The sequence below is a fragment of the Polyodon spathula genome, chromosome 2 (genome assembly GCF_017654505.1).
Source record: "Polyodon spathula isolate WHYD16114869_AA chromosome 2, ASM1765450v1, whole genome shotgun sequence".
Classification (NCBI taxonomy): Eukaryota; Metazoa; Chordata; class Actinopteri; order Acipenseriformes; family Polyodontidae; genus Polyodon; species Polyodon spathula.
In genome coordinates, this window is record NC_054535.1 from 79,401,603 (window position 1) to 79,427,331 (window position 25,729).

At 39.4% G+C, this 25,729-nt stretch overlaps 1 protein-coding gene across 1 annotated transcript in view; it reads left to right on the forward strand.

Annotated features, from left to right (window-relative positions):
- LOC121327008 (probable E3 ubiquitin-protein ligase HERC1) overlaps nt 1–25,729 on the forward strand; it is a 76,407-nt gene that overhangs the window by 12,661 nt on the left and 38,017 nt on the right. Inside the window, exons 8-40 of the mRNA XM_041270750.1 lie at nt 393–520; nt 5,150–5,321; nt 5,413–5,584; nt 6,334–6,468; nt 7,529–7,694; nt 8,055–8,180; nt 8,523–8,732; nt 9,336–9,488; nt 9,588–9,720; nt 10,239–10,430; nt 10,602–10,814; nt 11,162–11,335; nt 12,531–12,642; nt 13,313–13,439; nt 13,963–14,131; nt 14,628–14,928; nt 15,181–15,277; nt 16,524–16,575; nt 16,881–17,116; nt 17,511–17,708; nt 17,882–18,002; nt 18,121–18,361; nt 18,562–18,728; nt 18,849–19,007; nt 19,212–19,309; nt 19,988–20,086; nt 20,454–20,621; nt 21,245–21,484; nt 21,754–21,837; nt 22,426–22,657; nt 23,157–23,448; nt 24,188–24,960; nt 25,410–25,629. Coding sequence (XP_041126684.1) covers nt 393–520; nt 5,150–5,321; nt 5,413–5,584; nt 6,334–6,468; nt 7,529–7,694; nt 8,055–8,180; nt 8,523–8,732; nt 9,336–9,488; nt 9,588–9,720; nt 10,239–10,430; nt 10,602–10,814; nt 11,162–11,335; nt 12,531–12,642; nt 13,313–13,439; nt 13,963–14,131; nt 14,628–14,928; nt 15,181–15,277; nt 16,524–16,575; nt 16,881–17,116; nt 17,511–17,708; nt 17,882–18,002; nt 18,121–18,361; nt 18,562–18,728; nt 18,849–19,007; nt 19,212–19,309; nt 19,988–20,086; nt 20,454–20,621; nt 21,245–21,484; nt 21,754–21,837; nt 22,426–22,657; nt 23,157–23,448; nt 24,188–24,960; nt 25,410–25,629 — 6,160 coding nt within the window. The remainder of the gene's footprint in view (nt 1–392; nt 521–5,149; nt 5,322–5,412; nt 5,585–6,333; nt 6,469–7,528; nt 7,695–8,054; nt 8,181–8,522; nt 8,733–9,335; nt 9,489–9,587; nt 9,721–10,238; nt 10,431–10,601; nt 10,815–11,161; nt 11,336–12,530; nt 12,643–13,312; nt 13,440–13,962; nt 14,132–14,627; nt 14,929–15,180; nt 15,278–16,523; nt 16,576–16,880; nt 17,117–17,510; nt 17,709–17,881; nt 18,003–18,120; nt 18,362–18,561; nt 18,729–18,848; nt 19,008–19,211; nt 19,310–19,987; nt 20,087–20,453; nt 20,622–21,244; nt 21,485–21,753; nt 21,838–22,425; nt 22,658–23,156; nt 23,449–24,187; nt 24,961–25,409; nt 25,630–25,729) is intronic.

The following is a 25,729-nucleotide window of genomic DNA, read 5'->3' on the forward strand; positions in this document are numbered from 1 at the left end:
ACAGTATGGCATTATATTTTGTTCTGTTCTGTTTTGCTTTGAGCGTTCTTTCTGTTTCCAGAGTCTGCTTGCTGTGAAATGGGAAAATGATTCCCTGCATAAATTGAATAAACCGAACTAATATCTGAAGAAAAGGACTTTGTGCATTTCTTTGCATCTAGTTCACATCAATCAAGAAAAAACTACTCACTACTACTTCAGAAAGTTTTAAAGGGTGTGTCCAGGAGTTAATTGATATCAGTAATTCAGCTCCCACCTGGTTACATTCTGCAGTTTTCTCATAAGGTGGCCATCTTGTCCCCAGGCTCTATGCACACTATTCTCAGTGCGAAGAGTCTCTGCTCACAAAACCCTAATTGGTATAATGTGTGTTTTTTACTACTGTCTTTCAGGTAAACTGGGCCATGGGGATACAAACAGAGTGTACAGGCCCAAAGTAATTGAAGCGCTGCAAGGTCTCAGTATTAGGAAAGTGTGTGCAGGCAGTCAGTCCTCGCTGGCACTGACCTCTGCAGGACAGGTAAGGGCTGTTGCTGGCTTTATATATTTGAAAAAAAAAAATCAAATCTGAACGCTTATCCCTAGTACAGTCATTTCTGTAAGTTTCAGCTTCTGAGAATCGTATAAATGTGTAACAAAAACATCTAGAGTAGCGCTGTTGTAGTGATATGCACCTCTAATAAGCTTTGGTGGTCTTTTATTTTAACTCCAGCAAATGTGTGTGTGTGTGTGTGTATGTATGTGTGTGTATGTATGTGTGTGTGTGTGTGTGTGTGTATATATATATATATATATATATATATATATAGATATATATATATATATATATATATATATATATATATATATATATAGATAGATAGATAGATAGATATACACACACACACACACACACACACAGTACTGTGCAAGTTTTAGGCAGATGTGAAAAAATTTAACATAATGCAAAGTGAGTGAACAGAAGAAAAATATACGTCAAATCAATATTTGGTGTGACCACCCTTTGCCTTCAAAACAGCATCAGTTCTTCTAGGAAAGTTGCACGCAGTTTTTGATTGAACTCGGCAGGCAGGTTGGCCCAAACATCTTGGAGAACTAACCACAGTTCTTCTGTGGATTTAGGCAGCCTCCGTTGCTTCTCTCTTCATGTAATCCCAGACATACTCGATGATGTTGACATCAGGGCTCAGTGGGGGCCATACCATCACTTCCAGGACTCCTTGTCTTTCGCCTTTCGCTGTATGTTTAGGGTCGTTGTCATGCTGCAGAATAAATTTGGGGCCAATCAGATGCCTCCCTGATGGTATTGCATGATGAATAAGTATCTGCCTGTACTTCTCAGCATTTGAGGAGACCTTTAATTCTGACCAAATCCCCAACTCCATTTGCAGAAATGCAGCCCCAAACTTGAAAGGAAACTCCACCATGCTTCACTGTTGCCTGCAGACACTCATTTGTGTACCGCTCTCCAGCCCTTCGGCGAACAAACTGCCTTCTGCTACAGCCAAATGTTTCAAATTTTGACTCATCAGTCCAGAGCACCTGCTGGCATTTTCCTGCACCCCAGTTCCTGTGTTTTCGTGCATAGTTGAATCGCTTGGCCTTGTTTTCACTTTGGAGGTATGGCTTTTTGGCCACAAGTCTTCCACGAAGGCCACTTCTGACTAGACTTCTCCGGACAGTAGATGGGTGTACCAGGGTCCCACTGTTTTCTGCCAGTTCTGAGCTGATGGCATTGCTGGACATCTTCCGATTGCAAAGGGAGGAAAGCATGATGTGTCTTTCATCTGCTGCAGTAAGTTTCTTTGGCTGACCATTGCGTCTACGGTCCTCAACGTTGCCCTTTTCTTTGTGCTTCTTCAAAAGAGCTTGGGCAGCACATCTGGAAACCCCTGTCTGCCTTGAAATTTCTGCCTGGGAGAGACCTTACTGATGCAGTATAACTACCTTGTGTCTTGTTGCTGTGCTCAGTCTTGCCATGGTGTATGACTTGACAACCTCACCTTGTTAACCGAGTTTGGCTGTTCCTCACCCAGTTTTATTCCTCCTACAGAGCTGTTTCTGTTTCAGTTAATGATTATGTTTCAACCTACATATTGAATTGATGATCATTAGCACCTGTTTGGTATAGTTGTTTAATCATACACCTGACTGTATGCCTACAAAATCCCTGACTTTGTGCAAGTGTACCTAGAAGAACTGATACTGTTTTGAAGGCAAAGGGTGGTCACACCAAATATTGATTTGATGTATATTTTTCTTCTGTTCACTCACTTTGCATTTTGTTAATTGATAAATATAATCTATTAACATGTCTATTTTTGAAAGCATTCTTACTTTACAGCATTTTTTCACACCTGCCTAAAACTTTTGCACAGTACTGTATATATATATATATATATATATATATATGTGTGTGTTGTGTGTGTATATATATATGTGTATATATATATATATATATATATATATATATATATATATATATATATATATATATATATATAGATATAAAATCACAGCGCCTTTATTTATACGAGGGCTTTTATTTATTAATAATACTACGATTTTCAAACTCTGCAATATTTTATTACATGATTTATGACATTTTAGAAGCATCAAGATTGTTTACTTTCTGTAATACGGTAGCCTACCTGTATGTAGCAGCGTATTTTGACCTACATTAACCACAGTGCGTTTATCGGTGACGGTAACCGAGAGCCTATTAGGTGGGAGTTGGAAGGTCAGGGTAGTACTGTACCAGTGAATCAGGAGTGGGTATTGGTTGTTAAGGGGCGGGACAATTCTTGTGTGGCAGTTAAATCCAAGAGTGTGACACAGATGTTTTTCTGCACCAAAAATTACCTTAGAATATCAGTTTGATTTCTGTAAAAACTACAATATACAGTGCCTATAGAAAGTCTAAACCTCCTTTCTAAATATTCGCCTTTTGTTGCCTTATAGCCTGGAATTAAAATTAATTAAAGTAGTGTTTTTTTTTTTTCATTTGTCTTAACATCGTTCCCAACAACTTCCAAGGGAAAAAAATATTCTAGAAATTTGTAGAAAATTAATAAAAAATAAAAACTGAAATAGCTTGGTTGGATAAGTGTCCAGCCCCCTTGTAATAGCAATCCTAAATTAGCTCAGGTGTAACCAATCGCCTTTAAAATCACACACACAAGTTAAGTGGCATCCACCTGTGTTAAATTGTAGTGATTCACATGATTTCAGGATAAATTCAGCAGTTCCTGCAGGTTCCCTTTGCTGGGTAGTGCATTTCAAAGCAAAGACTCAACCATGAGCACCAAGGCGCTTTCAAAAGAATTCCAGGACAAAGTTGTTGAAAGGCACAGATCAGGGGATGGGTATAAAAAAATATCCCTTGGAACATGGTCAAGACGATTATTCAGAAGTGGAAGGTGTATAGAACCACCAAGACTCAGCACCACCTAGATCAGGCCGTCCCTCCAAACTGGATGACCAAGCAAGAAAGAGACTGATTGGAGAGGCTACCAAGTTTGCAAGCTACAGGCTTTTATGGGCAAGACAAATCTTGCTTGTATGGTAGGGTGGCAAAAAGGAAGTCATTACTCAAAAAAGCCCACCTTGAATCCAGTTGACGTATGCAAAGAAACACTCGGGAGTTTCTGTAGCCATGTGGTAAAAAGTTTTGTGGTCTGACGAAACTAAAATGGAACTTTCTGGCTTAAATGCAAAGCGTAATATTTGTTGCAAACCCAACAAAGCGCATCACCCAAAGAACATCATCCCTACTGTGAAGCATGATGGTGACAGCATCATGTTTTGGGGATGCTTCTCATCGGCAGGCACTGGGGCACTTCTCAGGATAGAAGGGAAAATGGAGCAAAGTACAGAGAAGTCCTTGAGGAAAACAGTCTTCCCTCTGCAAGAAAGCTGAAACTGGGATGGAAGTTCACCTTTCAGCATGACAATGACCCAAAGCACACAGCCAAAGTTACACTGGAGTGGCTAAGGAACACAAAGGTAAATGTCCTTGAGTGGCCCAGTCAGAGCCCCGACCTAAATCCAATCGAAAATTGGTGGCATGACTTGAAGATTGCTGTCCATCAACGCTCCCAAGGAACTTGACAGAGCTTGAACAGTTTTGTAAAGAAGAATGGTCAAACACTGCCAAATCTAGGTGTGCAAAGTTGGTAGAGACCTATCCCAATAGACAGCTGTAATTGCTGCCAAAGGTGCTTCCACCAAGTATAAACTCGGGTGGAGACTTATCCAACTATAATCTTTCAGTTTTGTATTTTTAATATATAATTTTTTTCTCAATAAAAACTTTTTTCCCTTAACAGTGTGCAGTATGGTGTGTAGATAAGTGGAAAAATATCCTCATTTAAATGCATGAAACTCTGAGGCACTGACCCAGCAAAATGTGAAAAAAGCTCAAAGGAGTGTAGACTTTCTATAGGCACTGTATCCTACTCGGTTATTTTTTTTTTTCTCACTGTAACTTGCTTGTTTGTAATTTTTCTGCAAGAGAAACCAAAACTAAATCTTCTCATAGAAAGTAAGCACATTTGTTTTTATTTGTACGGGATTGAGTATGAGAATTACAATTGAACTAAAAACAAAACAACAAAACCACCTATAAGAACTTAAGAAGGACTGCTGTTCTGTAGGCAGTTTATCTTGCGTTTTCTTTCAGAACTGTACTACCATAAAATAAAATGTGCTTACTATGTGTGTGTACATTAGATTGTAATTTACGTGCTAGACTGAGACTCCCGTCTCTTCAGGGGCGTTACATGTACATAGTCAGTGTCGCACGTTTATTTGTTTACTCTGTGTGCTTTTTTGTTTTTTTTTTAGAAGGGGAGAAAAAAACACCTTAATATTTCTTTATTGATAGCGGCGTTTATTCGAGGGCGGCCTCTATTATAAAGCTGATATATGACTGCAGCGGCAAAACAAGGATGTCTTTAATTTGAGGGCGGCGCCAAATGGAAATAGTGTGTGTGTGTGTGTGTGTGTGTGTGTGTGTGTGTGTGTGTGTGTGGGCGGGCGGTGCGTGCGGGCGTAACGCGTGCGGTGGCGCGCACGCACGGGCGTATAGTACTCATTATATCTATGGGGGTCAATCAAACTAAAATATAATATAGTAAATATAAACAAGATGTTTTCCACAAACGTACTCAGCAACCGTGGGTTCAGACCCATGAGCTCTTGTCTGGGGTGTGGTTCATCTGAAACAACAGCCCTGAAGCCTCATCTCATTGAAGAACTGAGTATGACCAAGATCATTGATATCTCCTGCGGAGACAGCCACTGTCTTGCCTTGTCACATGGTAGGATTAAATTAAATAACAAAGACAAATAACATAGTGTATTATAAGTGGCCAAAGCCTGTAATAACTGTATTTTAATTTTTTTTGGCAGAAAATGAAGTATATGCCTGGGGTAACAATGCAATGGGACAATGTGGACAGGGACACACCTCCACTCCTGTCACAAAACCCAAGAAAGTAATTAGCTTGGAGGGAGTAGCCATTCAGCAGATTACCGCTGGCACTTCGCATAGCCTAGCCTGGACAGCTGTACCTACAGACAGGTGGGAATGGAGAATGAGCTTCACTGTACATTGTTTCAGACAAGATAGTATGATATTAAATTGGTTTTCAAGGAACAACTTCGTTATCACATCTAGGATGGAGAAAAAAACATACTAACTGGATAATATTATACCGCTAAAGATAAAAAAAAAAATATATATTATTATTATTATTATTATTACATACAATGGAAGGATTGACATTTCATATAATGACAATAAAAAGGTTAGTCCAACCTTGGTTATCCGTTTTAAATTGGCACAATTCATTGTAATGTGAGGCTCATGTGGATGGAAACCTCTATCTACATATGGAGGATCCTCTTAGCTGCAGAATATGTAATCTGTTTACTAACGGCATAAATCCAACAGCATTACACTCAAATGCAGTCCAAAACATCTAAAAGGAGTCTAGAGGGTATGATAAGTTTGCAGATGATTTGTAAAAAAATTAGTCAGGTATTATGCTGTGTATAAACAAGACAGAGAAGCAATTAGTTTAACATAAAAAGGCAGTCACAAGCACAATAGAGCGCCACAAAGATGACTGTTCCAACCCACCTTGTGGTAAGCCCCCTAGAGTAGGCTAGAAGCACACGAGTGAGGCATTGTGGGAAAGAACTTCTATCTTCAGCGCTGTCATTCTGGAACCATTATTTATTTTCTTTATTTTTTTTGTGGAATTCTGAATGTGATTTTCAATTACTGTGATTCATTACGTTTACCCCAGTTACTTATCATACCTTTAGGCAGCTGGTAGCTTGGCACAGACCTTTCTGTGTTGATCTGGAGGAGAGCACCTTCACATACCTCCGCAACTTCTTGGAGCGCTACTGTGATGGGATCAACAGTGATGTGCCCCCACCCCCATTTCCATCTCAGAGGTACTGTGAGTCCTTGCATTCTAGTAGAAATGAGGTTTGAGCTGTGGAAGACACTGCTTTGAGCATTGAAAGTCCCAAGTAAAGTAATCTTTATCTTCTGTTCCTTCAATTGTGTGGAAAGTATTCTTCTCTTTCTCCTGCTTCCTCTCCCCCCTCATCTCTCTCACTCACCTCATGGTTCCTGTATAAGGTCTGATTTACAGCAGCACGTAAATTAGGGGTAGGAATACAGTAATGGGTGCCGTTCTAGAATTATTTATTAGGTTCTGTATTTTTACAAACTACTTATTAATTTATAGTTCAGTATCAAATTATGTTAAAACTGTACTGATTGAAAATGTTAGTTCAGTGGATCGACAGCAATTTAAAAACATTCTGCCTGCAGGTCACTAGTTTAGTCAGGTGTGCATCATAGTATTGGGGTTTGATGGAATGAGATCTACTTCATATTTGAGTTTGCACTAAATTACAATTTTCTTATCAGTTTTTTTGAGAGGACAAATATTTACAGTGGCACAGAACTCCCCTCCGAGGAAGGACAAAGAGATATATGCAGGGTTCAGTAATTTTTGACTACAATAACCTTTACTCTTTATAAAAAGAGAAGTAGATTGTGGAAGGGCAGTGTTGCAGTTGAGGCAAGTGTCAGGAATAACAGAGGCAGGGATAAGTGTTTGCAGATTTAAAGCTCTCACTGAGCACTTTTATTTACAACAGAAATAAGTAAAAATCAAACCAAACATTCAAAACAAAACAGGCTATTTATGTACATGACGGAGAGTACAGCCTGCTGCTCTCAGCCCATTTCTTATACTAACTCACTTGGAGCTGTCTCCCAGCTCTATTGTATAGCACGGGGCACCTGGCCACATTCCTCACATGTTTTTAGGAGGGAGGGGATTCTAAGCCCAGCCTGGACATATTGAACACATATTTTTTATAAACAAAAACATATACAATATTTATAAATATTGTCTAGAAACACAGTACCAGAAACACCTACAGAATATGTGGTATAGAGCAAGGTTAAGTTACCTTGTGTTTCTGTTGTTCTGTCTAGAGAACACCACCAGTTTGTGCTGCTTTGCCTGAAGCTGCTGTCCACTCACCTCTCCCTGGCCCATGCGGGGGGTATTGGAGCCTCGGTCCTGGGGGTGCAGGGGAGGCCCCTCAGGAACCTTCTCTTCAGGCTCATTGACTCGAATGTTCCTGATTCTATTCAGCAGGTACATCTGTCATCATTTTTTTAGAATTTGGTAGAAAACTGTTTTCTAGTTAAATTTGATAAAACATATTTATCTCTGGACTATAAACTTGGGAGATGTACAGCAGAAAATTACCATCCATAACTTTAAACATTCATTACAGTAGAGAAGCATTTATCTGTGTATCAATATGGTCTTACCAAATGTTTTTTTTTCTTCAGTATCAGCAGTTCAGTTACAGATTTGGTAATAAAATTACACCTTATCTGCTTCCAGGCTAGATCGTAACATCTGTGCTACACCTTACTCTGGAGATTTCACAGAAAAAAGTAGAAAATCTGTTTATTTTTAAAAATAATAGCTGTGTATGTCTCTTTTCAGGCTGTGATGAACACCCTCTCCATTGGTGCATCACTGCTCCTGCCTCCTCTCACGGAGCGAACAGAGCTTTTGCACTCTCTTCTACCTCAGGGCCCAGAGAGCTGGGACAGCCTTTCCAATGGGCAGGTAGGGTTCTCTGCCATTTCGTCTCTTAAACATGGACTGAAATGTTGTTGCAAAAGTTGTCAGATGAAACTTAGGATGTGTGTCAATGTGAGAGAAATGCTGCATCGTTGTGCCTTTGGCACCAAGAAACCTAAACGTTTGATGTGTTTCATACAGATTGAGTATATCACATTCTCCAACATGTTTAAAAGGGCAGGGTGCCATGCTAATACCTTTTTACAGCACATGGTGTAATTGGTAATTCAAACTGACCTGTCCCAGCAACTGGCTTCTGCATGCATGTGGACATGCTTCCTTATTTATTTATTTAAAGTTGTATATTTGTCTATATCTCTATCCCAGAGAATGCAGCTGGACATGGTTATGAACAGCCTGCAGGAGCAGTCCCATGTTGCCTCCTTGCTTGGGTACAGCTCTCCAGCAGAGCTATCTACGGGGCTAACCCAGAGTTCTGCACCGGGCCAGCCTACAGTTGGCTCAGACACTAACAACCACTTTCACCTGGCAGAAGTCCTCCTAAAGACTCTTCTACTGAACATCGGTTTCTACACTGTAAATATTTAATTGCATTTTGCTGTTTTAATTTGTTTGCATCTATAATAATTACACTGATTGTGATGTTGCTACATTCAACAAGTAATGTGTTAATGCAAACACATACCTTTATGCCAACCTTCTGATTCAGTTTTCAGAACAAAATATAGCTAGCTATAAAGAGTCTTTTTTCTGACTGCTTGCTTCAAAAATATGGCACTAATTCTTACACAAGTCTGCCAACATTTTAAGTGTTGTTCAACATCAGAGGTATTGTTTGACTCTTGATTCAGAGTGCACTTAAAGTTGCAGCATCATTGCTTTATTTCAGTCTTGTATAATAGATGGGGTTTTTAACTCTCCACCATGGTCCACTGCTGCAATCTTGCAGTTAGGATTAATTTGCCAATGTTTTATAACTAGTATTGGTAATTAAAATGTAATCAAGCATGAATTATTAATTACATATCCTATTTTATTCACGTGCAGTAAACAGAAAGTTAATGTTATTCCAAACTTAATTAACTTTGTGTCAATCTAAATGTAAATCATCATAAACAGACATATTTTATCAGCATTAACAAGTTAAGGATAAGGAAAAAAGTGATGTTCTTTCCACAGGAACTTGCTTTTGGAGAATTGGAGAAAAATAGCGATAAACTACAAAGCAGCATAGCCCATAAGCAGAGTGATCCACCCTCTCATTTTCATCGTCTCCTGTCAGCTATGCACAGACACCTCCTGGCACACTGCTGCACTAACACAGAATCAAAGGTACATCTTGCTGACCATTGCAAATTAAATTATTATACAACTTAGGCTCGTATGACTTGTGTATTGATAAACTTGGAATTTGTCCTTTTTTTCCTTTAGGAGGATGGCAGTGTGACGTTACTTCATAAACACCTCTGCCTGCTGTTGCCTAACGCTGCTGACACCTTTAGGAGGTCTACCATTTTACTGGAGGAAAGCGCTCTTGACAAGCACGTTATTAAGAAACTGCACAGTAAGAGTTATTTTCTAATGAGGTTCTTTCATCTAAAGAGGTTGAAACCTCAAAGATTATTCTGTTAGACATGCTGTAAACCAACCAAGTTGGTGTGCCAGAGTAAATAGTGGGCAAGGCTTCTCTACCTTGTGAACTTTTTAAGTCAGTTCTGCATACCCATTACTTAACGGCTTCACTAGCTCTTGCATAACTATTGCTGTAATAATTTTAAGGTTGCTGTTGAGGTATGCCGTTTGGCCAGCTGATAAGAGTTGCTGCTCTATACGATCATGAATGACTAAGGGTTCTTTTTTAATTGAAACCTTTACATGTCTAATTCTAGTAAGCTGGGTTTTGGTATTCGAATCATTGTTTAAATCGCTGTACAGAAAAGTGAAGGGGATAATTTAGGAAGCAACTAATATGCAATCTGGGTTTTTATTCAATGCGGTGGTGCCATGTGGTCACTAGGGAGGCCTCCTGCACTTATGTCTTAGTATGGTGTTAATTTTATTGTGTGTATTGTTCCCCTCCAGCTGTTCTGTACGGCTCTGCTGCAGGAAGCCTCATGTGTCAGGTGATATACTCTCTCCTGCTATTGCCGCTCCATGTTATACGTCCTCTGCTGCCTCACCTTCTGTCCCTGCTCGAGCATATCAATGAGCTCAACTGCTTCTTACCTGATACCGGAGTCTTGGAGGAGCAAGAGCTGGAAGGAACACTCTTTGGTAAGAAAACACAACTGGCATCAGATGCTGTAAATTTAAATGCAGGTAGCTTGCAGAGATCATGTTATTTATTTATTGAACTATACAGGATTTAATTAAAGAACGATTCAAAGTACTTTGTTGTTATGAGGCAATTCTTTTTGTTGCTATTTTGGATTGTTATTATTTTAGAATCATCAGAAAGTCCTAACCCATCAGCTGAAGCAGAGACTGGATCGTGGGTCTGGCTGCTTGATTTGGAGAGGTCGGTGGCTTTGACTATTGGCTGGTGTCTGGGTGGAATGTTACAGGGGCCTCCCCTTTCCCAACAGGAGAGAGCAGCTGAGTTCTGGCTAGAGAACCCCCTCCTGCGAAATGGCTTGGAGATGGACTGTGATCAGCAAGGTATGGAGTAACACTTGCAATCCAGAGTTGGTACAAAGGCTCCCATTGCATACAGTAGCTGTTTATTCAATCTAATTATATGTGGATCCAAGTAATACAGCCATTTAAGTCTATTAATTATGTCCCCGTCCCCGTCCCCTTTTTTATCAGGTTTCTTTGGTAAATGATGTAACTTTCCAAAATATTAAATTGGGCAGTATTTTGTTATTCATTAGCTGGTGTATAATCAGGAAAGTTGAAGTTAAGTATTTCAAGTAAATTCTATTTAAATTATAAAAAGAATACATTTGTATAGGTTTTTTTTATTTGATTTTTACTGATTTATTTATTTTTTTCACACCACACAGATTCGTTAATGATGTGGTTGACCGAGACTGCGCTCTCTGGCTGTGCTGACCCCAAGCTAGGAGATGCAAAGCTGTCTGAGGAGAATGCCATGCTGATAGATCTGGCTCTGGGCATCGCTCGAGAGCCAACACACAGCCTCTGGAGGAGAATGAAGGACTATGCCATAAGCCGAGGTAAAAATGCCATAAGCCGAGGTTTTCTTTTGTGAAATACAATGTATTTTCAATGCATACTACATTGATAGATGATACATTGAGTTAATTGTTAAGAATTGAATGAGATTTAAAGTGATTGATACACAATGAATTTGTATTGTACTATTTGTGGTTTGTTTTTATAAGCAATACAAATAATTGGGATTTAACTGTAATTTGTGAACATACTTTAATTCAGGGTTATAGAATGTTCGCTCACAATGTGCACTGAAGAATTTAATCGAGAACCAAAGATTATCATCAAGCCGCGGGACCGTTGTTATCAGGCTCATATTATTCACTTTAATGATCATGCTCTGCTCTGTTTTATAAACAAGATCAAACATTGTCATTTTTTTACCCTGCATGCCATGTGATTGCAAACAACGTGTGACTGCAGTAATACAGTATACAACATTGATGTTAATATAAGCTTTTTGCTATTTTGTTACTTTTCTTTTTATTCAGATTTTGTTAATTTCCATTATTATTAAAATGCCACCTTCAAGTCATCACAGAGCGAAATGTGATTCTTGTCAAACAGAAATGAGACGAGCTAAGCTTGCTCATCACACAAATGTTAAACAAACGCTCCCAGCTTTTTTCTTTTCAAAACACTGCATTAAGAGACTTAGGGCCATATTTACTATTCTCGGGATGGTGAGTATTTGGTTAAATGCGTTATCTTTCAATATATTTGTTCCATCAAAAGTTTTCAATTTTGAATACTGTATTTTAAATGTGTAACTCCCATGATCAGCTAGTTTATTTATTTGCTGTGTAATGGCAATTAATTAGACTCCCATCTGAAATGTATTCTCTGGTGTCATTTACACAGCACATGAGTTATAGTAACGCCCTCCCAGCACACACTCACGTGTGCTACAGTGTGTGTGTTCTACGCGTAATTTTTTTGTAAATGACATTACTAGTGCTAATTAAAAATAAATAAATAAATAATGCACTTTTTTCCTAAATTACTAAAAATATTTAATGGGGAAAAAAAAATCACTCAAAACAAGAAGCATATTTTACATTATTCCAATAAACACATAACGATTTGCAATCTGTGCCCCGAAGATTTTGGACATTGCTTTAATTATGTTCTGCCCATGGTTCATCTGTAAAACAATAAATAATTTTTTTTTCCCCCTTTTGTGCTGCTGTGTTGAAGACTGGGAGAATGATAATGTTGGAGATTCTCTTCTGGATACAGTATGTAGATTCGTGTTTGCTGCTTTACTGAAACACGCTGGGCTACATGAGCAGGCATATTGGCAGGATAGGTGAGCATTGGTGTTCTAACTTGTGAGAATAGATTTTTTTGTTGTGGAATTTGCTGGTCTTTTCCTGGAGAAGCAACACTGCTCACAGCCTGTGCTCTGTGGTCATTCACAGCAAGCCAACAGAGATCCTGTTTTGCCTAAGACAATGACCAACTAAAAATGTTATGGGTTTCATTATTATGCATTTTCACCATGAGGTGTCAGCCTATCACTCTGTCTCATGATTGTAGGCATCTTCTTTTGTCCGTTAGCAGGGATGGAAATAAGGCTTCTGTTGCATAGCTGTTTCACCCATTCCAGGTTTTACTACGAGCTTGATCAGCCATAGTGTATATGTAATAAGCTCAGGTGTGTCTTACCAAACTCACAGTAAAATCAGAAAAGGACTAAACTTCTATGCAATTCAAGTCTTATTTCCATCCCTGTTTTAGTATCTGTAAAGGAGAATCAAGCAATTGATGCTCAAAAATTTAGATTTTTTGGGTGTATATTTCACAGAACCAACCCCCCTGCTTTTTTGGGAGACCTAACAAGTATAGTCTTAATGTTCATATCATGAACACATGTCATGTTCAAGGACCCCCCCCACCCTATTTTTTCTATAACTGTAAAGTGTGACATATTTTTCTTCTGTTATTTTTGTTTGCTTTTCAAACATCTGTTTCTGCAGGTATGAGCCTTGTGAGAAGCTTATAGAAATCTACCAGATTGTGTACAAGGTTCGAAACACTCTGCTTTCACGCAAGGACTTGGCAGAGAACATCATTAATGGTCAGACGTTACCCAGAGCCAAAGAGGTAATAGAAAGCTTGCACCTGCAATAAGTTTTATTATTAACCCGAGTTCGAATAAAATGGAACTATGTTGCCTATATAGAATATATTTTTTTGAGGCTCTTGTACGTACATATCTCAAACTTTAGATTTTACTTGTATATAGAGAACAGCATATCCAATCTGATGAAAACATATTTACTACAATATCTGGAGATAGTAAAGAACCTTGTCCGTCTATAAACAAACATGTTTACATTTATCTATGCTGGATGTTTTAGGTATTTAGGTGTATTACAAAGTGTAAAAGAAGAACAAATATTTGTCCAAAGTCAAAAAGCTCCAATTATTGTTGTTCTGGTAAAAAGGCAATCATTTCACACATAGTAAAAAACGTAATATGTAGTATTGTGTTCATTTTAATTGACCTTAGTGAGAAACATCTCCTTTGATGTGCTATACATGGAAGAACAGAGGCTATGTCTCTATCTAATTGATGCACAAAGTTTGTTTGACCTTGGAGAATTATCACTTAAACTGTGTCCAGTTTTCAGAGGCCCCTGAGGTGGAGCAGGAGGTGAGCACTGGGGAGAAGGGAGAGAGGGCAGCGGAAGGCCCAGGGGAGCAGCAGAGTGGCCTGGGAGACAGTGCAGAGCGCAACCAGGAGGCGAGGCCAGAGGAGGACACCCCCAGCATCAGCAGTATGTACCTGCCGGGTAAAAAATAAAATAAAAAAATCTCCTCTTATTCTCTCCTTGGGCTATGGAGTCTCCTGGGATTCATGGGTCACAGTGCGAATTACAGCGGAATTGCACTCCAGATAGTTGCACTAATGGAAATTCATTGAAAAACTTGCATCTAAGCTCAGTCTGATCCTGTCATTAAAGGGGAACTTTTTGTACCTGTTAAATATCTTGCTATGTGTGTTCTCTATCTTTCCCTATTGTTGATTATTCACCATGCTTACTAACTACTTGTAAAATTTAAGATGGTTTTAGAAATGACTGGTAAATATGTGCAACTCTTAAGTTTGTAAATGAGTAATTTCTATAGAAAGGCACAGTTCCACAGGGTATATGAATTACCCCTTGGCCTAGTAGTCATTTTCAAACAATCTCATCTCAGCGGATTAATCTGTTTAATCAAATTGTTTTATTAATTAAAAAGGATTTTGTTTTAGGCATTTTCACTGGAGTGTTGTTGCCTTTTCAGAGGTGCTGCAATGTTTCCTGGCCACGCAGGAGGCTATGCAGCTCCACGAGAATGAGACTTTGTACGAATCCTCCGGGACCACCTCGCAGCCCAGCAGCACAGAGATCCCCTACTCCCCTGAACGAGAGGAGGCTGGGGCCCCAGTGTGCCGGGAATGGGAGAGGAAACAAGGCTCTAAGGAGAGGCTGTCCTTCCTCACCGCCTGCCACTCCACCATCTCCCGCTGTGCCTTTCTCATCCTTGGAGTGAGGGCAGCCTGGCAGGACAGAGGCGACATGGACACAGAGCTTTCAGGGAAAAGGTGAAGCAGAAGACATTGAACTGTATCAGTGTGTACTCAAGCATCACACAATCTACCAGTAGTATGTTTGCCATTGTTGGGTTGCGAAATCTTCTAAACTTAACTTTGTTTGATTAATAACATTGAAGTTATGAAATTGCACTGGTTCACATTAATCTTTCAAAAAAGCAGGACTTCTCAGTTATCAAGAGCTGGATTCAAATGCATTTACTCACTGTTTTTTTTATTTATTTAAATTTTTTTTTTTTTAAGTAGAAAATCAGGTTCTACTCCTGAAGACCAGCAGTTGCATTACTCAAAGACAGGATTCAGCCAGTACCTTGAAACAGGAACATTAGCAGAGAAAGAGGTAATAACTATATATGTGTGTGTGTGTGTATATATATATATATATATATATATATATATATATAATATATATATATATATATATATATATATATATATATATATATATAATACATACACACTGCGTGTACAAAACATTAGGAACATCTTTCTAATATTGAGTTGCACCCCCATTTGCTCTCAGAACAGCCTCAATTCGTTGGGGCATGGACTCTACAAGGTGTCAAAAGCGTTCCAGAGGGATGCTGGCCCATGTTGAGTCCAGTGCTTCCCACAGTTGTGTCAAGTTGGCTGGTAGTGGATCTCTACTCCGAATAGCTCGTTCCATCTCATCCCACAGAAGCTCAATTGGATTGAGATCTGGTTACTGGGCAGGCCACTGCAGTAAGCTGAATTCACTGTCATGTTCATGGAACCATTCCTGGACAATCCTAGCCTTGTGGCATGGGGCATTATCCTGCTGAAAAAATCATTTAGCAGATGGATACACTGCTGCCATGAAGGGATGCACCTGATTGGCAGTGATGTTCAGATATCCTGTGGCATTCCAACGTTGCTCCACTTTTATCAAGGGGCCCAATGTGGCCCAATGTGTTTGGCTGGATGTCCTTTGGGTGGTGGACCATCCTTGATACACACGGGAAACCTGTTGAGCGTGAAAAACCCAGCAGTGTTGCAGTTCTTGACACACTCAAACCGGCGCACGTGGCACCTACTACCATACCCCGTTCAAAGGCACTGAAATATTTTGTGTCAAGGCTAAAAAATCCTTCTTTAACCTGTCTCCCCTTCATCTACACTGATTGAAGTGGATTTAACAGGTTACATCAATAAGGGATCATAACTTTCACCTGGATTCACCTTGTCAGTCTATTTCATGGAAAGAACAGGTGTTCCTAATGTTTTGTACACTCAGTGTGTGTATATATAATGTTGAAACAATTTAAAATTGAACAGGCCTTCTCTGGGTACCATAGGTACTGGAAATGATACCCTGAACAATACTGATTCTGTCTTCTAGCATGAATCCATCATAAAATCCTGCCTTGTAAAACATGTCTGGAGCAAAACTTTTCACATGGGATTTATACTTATGGGTTAAACAAAATAAAGGTTGATTTTAATCCCATTTTAACTGACCAGCCGAGAATATGTTGTGCCCTTAAAAAACACTTTACCACCTGTTGTATTGCTATTCGTGTGTGTGTCTGTCTGTCTGTCTGAAAAAAGTAATGGGTCTTCTATAGTTTTCAGATCAACCAAGAGCCCAGTCTTCTAGATCCTCAAAAAACAAAATGGGTAAGTTATTTTGATTCAAATTAAATCACGTTTTATTTTTTTGTGTTTGGTAATGGATACATTACCATAATAGCTGTGTACATTTTCTAGTTACATCCGTGTTTCGTACCCTTGTTTTCCACTACTGTTCAGTATGCATGAGCTGCATGCCAGTCTAATTTCCCAGAAGCACTTAGATTGGCTTAGAATTGTACTATGTTAGGATTTGCTCTCTCATTCTGTCAGATGTCAGCCTACAGGAATTCTTTCCAAACCATATTATTGTAAATATTACTACAGAAATGTTCACTTGTTTGTTCCTGCAGGCTTACCCCTCTGTTCGCTGGGGATTATGAAGGATGCCTGGGAGAGGCTGCGGCAGTGCATCAGCCCGACCCCTAACCTGTGTGCCGGGTCCAGCTCTCAAGTGCTTACTCAAATATTCCAGTTTTTGTGTGGGAGCATGCTGAGAACATCCACCCTGGTAGAACAGGAGGCAGGCAGCCAGGCGGACCCCCGAGCTATTGCCGTTGCCATGGCACAGCAACAGCAGCGAGCAGAGGTAATGAGCTGTTTAGTATTATTTACACAAGGTCATTTTGATTGTTTCTTTGACATCCTATGCCAGGGATCTTAACTCCGAACCAAAGTAAATTAAATGTTATTTGAAGGGCTGTGAATTTTGATGTTTGCAAAGAAAACAAGCAGGATGAACACACACACACACACACACACACACACACACTGCTAGTTTAAAAAAAAGTGAGTGTGTTTTAAGTCTGGGTTACGGGATACCCGCGGTACCAGTGTTTTGAAATGTGTATTTAACTTAAAAAAGACTAGGATGTTTAATTTGTCCATTTAGTCGGATACAAGTTTAGACAGGCAAGTTTTAAAACAGTTTTTTGTAAAAACAAAACTATGTTAATCTTAACAAGTTTCCGTGTTTCTCACAGCTTCGTCTGGAAGCACTTTGCCAGATCTCATCTTTCCTCTCAGAAATGGATGAGAAGATCAGCTGCTCCTCACCACCTCCTAGATTTCCTGGACTACTTCTGACGGCACAGCTTCAATTCCTGTCAGGTTGCTATAGCCTGGGAACTCCAATATCAACCAACCTGACTGGGAACAATGGAAAAATTCAGCATTACACTGTACGTTTTAAAATCATGCTGGAAATCTACATAGACACATTTCACTGTTCAATCAATAATATTTCTTAAAATGAATGTAGTTTGATTTATTCAGATTTTATCTTCTTGCCTTGAGGACGTTAGATGTTCCAAAAGTTGTGTTCAAAACTTTTTTTTTTTTATTTATTTTTTAGTCGGGAACACAATGTGCCCAAGCAGGCACTCGGAGGGACCTTCAAGGTGCAGTGCACACACACTACCAGCAGGTGGTGGAGGCGCTTAGAAATAGAGTTGTGGCTGAGAAGGAACTTTCAGGTTTGCTTGCAGAAGCAGAGTTAACATTTTATCAAAAATGATTCAGCAAAATGTTCAGCCCTTTCTTAAATTAATTAAATTCTGGTTGTTTTGTTCACTTTTGTTTTCTGTCGTACAGGGTCCTATCAACATCTTCTGCTCGCCACCCTCTTTGCACTAAATATCCATTACCAAGCTCTGGACCTAGTTGTGGTTGTTAAGAGTGGCCTGCTAGAAATCCTCTCAAAGCTGACTGACACCACTTGTGTGTTACTGAGCCAACGTTGGCTTACTGCTACAGCACCTGGGCACATGCAGCTCAGTGGCGCAGTTAAACTCGCCAGTGCCAGGCTGCTTCAGATACTTGCCATTGCAGCTAGGTATGTATTTGAGGGAAAAAGGCTTAATGGAAACCTTGTTTTGTGACTGTGTGTAAACTCATTAGGAAATGACAGGGTTAGGGGCTTGTGTTTTTAAACTGTGTTTGTTTTTAAAACTTACTGTTTTAGCTTGGAGCTCAATAGAAGTGAGACATGTCCTGTTGAACTGGAAGCGTTTTCCTGTGTTTTATTATTAACAGCTCCTGTGCAGATGCCCTTCCTTTAGATGTTTTACAGGCACTGATGGATGTGATGTGCCTACAGCTACAGAACCTTTTACACATGGTCTATGAGCAAGAAATGCCTGAGCTGAACGTAGGGAATCATGCAGAACAAACTACATGCAGAGAAAGTCCAGAACAAGAAAGTGAGACCAATTATAAAAAGGACATTCACACAGAAGTGTTGGATTTTACATCTTTTACTGCACAGTCACTTCCCAATTAGCTGCGTCTTTATAGTTCATGTACTTTACTTTTTTGTTTAGAAGCCAGTGTCAAGAGCAGTCGGATAGTGGAGTCTCATCTGGCTGACTTTCTGGTCTTCCTTCGTCGTATAGTCTCGCTGAGAAGCAACAAAAGCTTCTCTGCATTTGTCAAATGGATCGATCCTCTGATGGGAATTGTTTCTCAGAAGCACACTTCGGGTAATTTATCATTAAAGTTAGTTTCAAAAGAGAATATTTGTTTGTGTTTTTATTTGGTAACGTAAGTTAAGAAATCTAAAAGCACATATCTAGTGATTTCTCCAGCTAGTAGCAGTTGTGCACCATAATGGAATATACTGTGGTTTAATATAGCAAACAATTCTATATCCAAGAATGATGCTGTTCTATCTTTTATCTTGGTAGGTGCCCCACTCATTAAGAACTTACGAACAAAATTGCTTGCCTTTCACATTTTGGAAGCATTGCTGCCTGGCTGTTCAGAGCCATTGCAAATTAATCAGGTAAGAAGCTGTTTTTTTTGTTTTTTAAACATTGCTTTGTTAAAATGTATGAAGGGATATAATGTTAGAAATCAAAACATGAAAGTGGATATTTTTTTCTGTGGATATTTATGTATGCAAATTACAGCTGTGGCCAAGAATTTTGCATCACCCTATAGAATTAACTAATTGTACTTCATAAAGTCAAGTGAAACCTGCTGAATAATGTCACTGTAACTGTTAATTACATACCACTTTGTAGTTTTCCATATACTTAAAGAAAAGCTGACAAAAATTGAAAAATGTGACATGAAATACTGTACTACAATTATGGCTTCTGGTAGACTTTTGCCATATCATTTTGTGGTTTCTTTGATTACATGATGTTAAGTAAAATATCTAAACTATGTTCATATAATTTTTTTTTATTTACTTTAAAATTCTAGGCGATGCAAAACTTTTGGCCATAGCTGTGTATACTGAACCAAGGAAATATTTAAAATGCGTTTTAACAAATGGGGGAAAAAACATTTCGTGGAGGGTTAAAATGCTCTAAATAAGTTAGTCCTTTATCTTGTTGGTGGTCAGTGAAAACAGTTATTCAGTAACATCATTTAGTTTTTTTTTAATAAAGCTCCACTGTAGCTCTAAGATAGTGTGATAACCGTTCCATTAACCCTATAATCTATCTTTCTTCAGATTGTAGATAAGCTGTTTGGGCTGGTGTCTGCCTGTATGTGGGAAGAACCTCTAGCAATCATCAAAGAACAAGAGCATCAAGCTGAAAACTCCAAGCAGGTAATCTTAGTGTTCCAGAACATTGGGTGAAGAACACCACACACTACTCTGTGTATCTTTGTTTTGTATAGATCTTAAAGGGAAATTACACACATAATTAATAATTGATATGTTTGTTGATCAGCTTTGTATAGTTGTAGCATAACTAATTGTGGTACTTTAGAAAATAAGTGGCAATAAAGAGCTGGACTGCAATCCATATAATTAAGAACCTTTCTTAAAAAAGGCTATTTATTTAGATGCTATATATTGCGCATTAAGGACCTTAAATGCTATATAAAATAAACATTACAACCTAAACCTATAGGCATAAAATATGTAATAAACATAATATTTACTTTTTTTTTTTTTTAACTGCATTTTTCAGGGTTCTGACAACGAAGAAGAGTGTGTTCCTATTGGAGATTTTTCCTTTGATCCAGATAAACTGATTTGCTGCTCAATGGAGAGTGGGAATGTGCTGTCCCATGGATCAGGAGGGAAAGGGTATGGGTTAGCTACAACAGCTATAACATCAGGCTGCTTTATTTGGAAGGTGAGATTTACATTATTCTTATTAGATATTCTTCATTTTGTAATGTAGTGTTTTGTTAACCATTACAGTTAGCTTTCATTCATTGCTGAATAAAAACTAAAAATACAATGAGAAATCTGTTACATAACACAAAATAGGTAAAATAAGATCTCTGTAAAAGATCTTAAAAAAAAAAAAAAAAAAAACTAACTAGACCATTCCAACCAGCAACCTAATGGGCCGGAGTAGATTCCAGAGTACACACTGCTGGCTCTGCAGATTTTCTACCTATGTTGCTGTTTGTTCTGATCAATGATCCTACAAGAAGAAAGCAGCTGTATGCGTTTAATATGTTGTCTCTAAGAACTGTAGCCAGGAGTGCAAGAGCACTGTGATAAGTACCATTATACTGCTTGGATTAGTTTGTTACTTTGACACGTGAAGCCTCGGTTATATGCCTACCTAATTACTTAAAAGACTTTGATCACTCCAGATTAATTGGAAGTGTAATTTCACTGATTGCTTTAACTATTTGTTTCTATCCCTGTTTCCTTTTCTCTCGCTGTACCTTAATGCTTCAGTTTAACTGATAAGGCATCCTCTGTTTTTCCGCTACAATGTAATATGTTGGCTTTGTCTTTCAGTTTTACATCACCAAGGAGAACAGAGGGAATGAGGGCACGTGTGTGGGGGTGTCCCGCTGGCCCATCCGAGACTTCAACCACCGCACCACGATGGACATGTGGCTTTACCGTGCCTATAGTGGCAGCCTGTACCATGGTGGAGAGCTGGGTGGAGTGCTGCCCACCTTCACGCAGGGAGATACCATCACCTGCATACTGGACATGGAGGCCAGAACCATCTCCTTTGCCAAGAACAACAAGGTACAAGTGCAGCAGCATGAATTTTGTGGCAGACCAGACTTGGACATGAAAATCAAACATGCCAGTTATTCTAGCATTACAATCAAATTCAGGTTATCATTATATGCGATTCAAACTGTCCACATTCATTTTGTTGAATTGTAGAAACATTATATTCTGTTTAAGCTAATGGCTTTGAGTTGTAGTCTATTTGCTATATATGATCAACAAGTGCTTGATTTTTTAAAAAAGATTTGTAATCTGTATATGTATGTATTCATTCTTAACAGATGGCGATGTTAGCTTTTGAAGATGTTGATGCCACAGAGTTGTATCCCTGTGTCATGTTTTATAGCAGCAATCCTGGAGAAAAAGTAAGTGAGCTGGTACTAATTCAGTGAGTTTTTTATGAATACTACCAAGATCGTATGGCTCTCATCTGTAGGATCCTGAACTGGAAGTATACCCTGAATACAAGACACAAGCTAAGCTACTGCTGAACATGTAATTCTGTTTTCATTCATAAACTCTACCTTTTGTTTGATGTTTTTGTTATTTTTTGGCAATGTTTTCAACTTGTTTGGCTTTTTAACTCCTTTGAGCATTAAGTAAATTTCAGTTCAATATGATACCTAATTAAATAGTATGTATACCATTTTATTAAATAGTCGTACATTTATGTTAAGTTTAACTATAAACATTATTATATAGTAGCCATTTTACATGCCTGTACATGTAACTATTCCTATGGAAACTCACATCTTTAGAGATTGTTGTCACATCATCTAATGCATGAAACCTTGCGCTGTCAAAAACATTTTTATACCTAGTTGCCAGATCACCACCATTATCTCAAGTACCTTGGAAAGGCTGTTTTCTACATTCCTGACAGTTTGCTCAATAAGAGAGAAGTAGTTTGAATAGACTGGAGAATGCTGAACCTGTATGGTTTCCTGCTGCAGGTAGCTCTGTGTGACCTTGAGATGCGGGGGATGCCCCGTGACCTCTTGCCAGGGGACCCGCTGTGTAGCCCTCGAGCCACAGTGCTTGTGGAAGCAGGCATCCAGCTCATGCGCAGACTCCATCGCCATGACAGCTGGACTGCATCCATCAACAAGTACATGCAGGCCAGGCTGGAGCGGATCAGTCCACTAATGAAAGAAGGAAGAATTGGAAAAGTGAGCAGATCACAAAGTAAGCGCACTGCTAAAATTGCTTTCTTATCTAAGCTGGTTTACAGTAAAGGTAAAGTGCTACCCCTTTATATTGTATCCCTGTAATTGGTACTGCTATTCGGGGCTGATGTATCTAGGGACAGTGTATATGTTTGTGCAGCATTAACTTAAAGTCCTCCGTGAAGGGATATACTGTAGTGGAAGCAGTCGTACTGGTACGTATGTCATGCCTCACTTTTTTTTTTTTTTTTATATCTAAAGAACTGCTTGTCCAGTTGCCATAAAACTTGGTATTAACACTTTTTAGCGTAAGATATTGAGAATATCAGATTCTGGGGATGTATGCCGTTGTCAGTCTGTTCGTTCATCCGTCTGTATGCCATGTGTACAAATGTCTGGAGAACTGCTTATGAAATTATGAGTCGTTATCATCAATATTTCATTGATACAGGTGGCTGCAGTTTTGAGTTTACCGCTGGGGGATGATTGTTACTGACACACTGTTACTTTTCCTGCAGCAGTTGGCTGTAACTTGTTTAAGAGAGCAGCCCTGGATGAGGAGAAGATTCCAGATGCGGAGTGTGGGGAGGCAGTCCCGTGCCTCTCGAAGCTCGCAGAGCCTCAGCTGACGGCACTCTGTTCTGAGGTGTGGCCAGTGCTGGCTGTGATTGGGGGAGTGGACAGTGGGCTTAGAGCTGCAGGGCAGTGTCAGCATAAACCCAGCAGCCGGAGAGCCACGCTGTTAGGGGTATTGAAAGAAGGAAGTTCATCAGCCAAGCTGCAGTGGGAAGAGGTTGACATGACTGTCAGGTAATCATAATTTTAAAACAAATTATGTAGAAATGAGTTAGTAGGGCAAGCCTTGAGATTCCTGACTGTTTGTCAAAGATAGTTGTTCATCATTCCCCAAAGTCACTCTAGACACCAACCTAGAAAAAAATTAGTTGTGTGTTTTTCAGCTACTTGCCAATAAACAGTGAGCGAAAATGCCATTAAATTGCATTGTGTACTGGGTACTCCCCAAATCTTTAACCTCAAACTTAACCAAATTTCCCTTAACTAAGAATAAGCGGTGCATTTTGTCAAATTTTGCAATTCCTGGGTGGGAAAAAATAAATGGACAGACTTTGATGCTCTTGAACTGTAGGTATCAAACACGCAGTCAACTACTACAGTATATCAAATATAATATGCTGTACAACTGCTTTGTGATTTATATAGCGCACAGTGTAAAAAAAAAAAAAAGTAAACCAGGATTTCATGGATTCTAAAAAAATACTGGTATTTAAAAAAGGACAAAGGAGTGACTTTTTATGGGACGCAGAACAGTACAATAAATGTTTTTTTTCTGTAAGACTTTCTCTCTTGCTTGCCGTTTCTGTAACCATGTAGTTTTCTTCCATCTGATCTTTTCATTGTGTGTTTTCCTCTATTTCCTGGCCTTATCATTTAGGTTCTTTTTTTTGTTTTTTTCTTCCTTTTTCTCTCCGCATGTCTTTTGTCCTCCCTCTCCTTGTTGCATGTTGCGGTTCTCCTTCCACTAATCAAGCTTCCTGAATTCTTGGTCACCCAGCGACACCCCGCTGTCCTCCCTGGAGCCCTGTGAAGTGCCCCAGGTGGACGTTGCCCGATTCAAGGGCCTGAAACCTTCTGTCTTGTTAGACCTGATCTGCCTAACTGGAGTGCTGGAGGAAGAGGAAAACCAACTCGGCAGGAGAGCACCAAAAAGGAGGGAATCAGAAAGCAGCCAAAGGAGCGAACTGGAAAAGAGATTGGATGAAGACATAGCTAGAGTCATGATGGGTGAGGATCGGTGTCCGGAAGCAGTCACTGTGTTGGATGGCTTGAAAACCACAACTATACCGGCAGAGGATAAAGTGACCAAAAAAGATTATCTGACAGCAAGCAAAGAGAATGTAAATGAGCAGGAGGGCAACCTAACCTCCCAGGCAAACAGTCGGACTGACCTCTTTTCCTCTGAGCTGCGTGCGGTGCAGGTGTCCTACCTGTTACTTGGGGCACTGAAGTCTCTTGCTGTTATTCTGAGCTGCGGCAAATTTGCAGATATGCTTTTGATACCAAAGTTGGAGGCCAGTAGTCAGAATGGGCCAGAAACAGCCAAGACTCTGATTAGTGTAGAAAACAGGGAGCTGCGATCGGTCCTGCAGTTCCTGGTGCGGAGCGTGGTAAAGTGGGCAGTGAGGACCTGCCCCATTAAGCAAGTTGTCTCCCTGTCTGACTTGGAGCGTGCCCAGATAATGATCTTCAAGGGAGCTCTGAACATGTTACAGGAGGATTCTGGGACAACAGACCATCAAAAAGGTACAGACTTTTTCCAATATATCCAGTTTTTATATATATATATATATATATATATATATATAGCCTACAAAGGTTGCTTGCTGCTTGTGGTAGCTCTGCATCTATAACAATCAATTAGGAGGCAGTGTGGTCCAGTGGTTAATTGGTTCAAATCCCTCCTCTGCCACTGACTGACTAAGTCACTTAATCTCCTTACGCTCCATCCTGCAGATGAGATACTAAATCAATGTCCTATTGTAAGTGCCTCTGCTTATAATGCACAGTTCACAGCATACCTCTGTAAAGCACTTTGTGATGGTGGGCCACTATGACCACTAGGCACAATATAAAAACAAAGATAATAGTAATTCTAAACCTTTCACAAAAAGTATTAATTAGTTGCATTTGTACCTCTATCAGGCAATAAGAGCATAAACCAAGGTAGCTGAAGACATTTTCTGTTTTTCCAGAATCTGGGACTGTCCCCTGTCCTCCATCGCAGACAATGTCTCAATCATCAAGCACACTATCTCTATACAGCAACGGCTCCGACAGGAATGCTACTTTCTGTATGTCCAATGAAGCATCTGCGTCCTCCTCCAGCAACGACTTGGCAGCCTCCCTACTCACTGTGCTGCAGGCAGATGGACTGGAGAACTTCAACCCCTTCCTCCCCATCAATCTGCTGCAGTAAGTAGTACATGCACTCTGTTGAAGAGTTGTATCTGAAGGGCTTTGGTTTTCTTAGAAGCCATGTATCTTAGAATTTTGTGTAGTGATTAACATACCA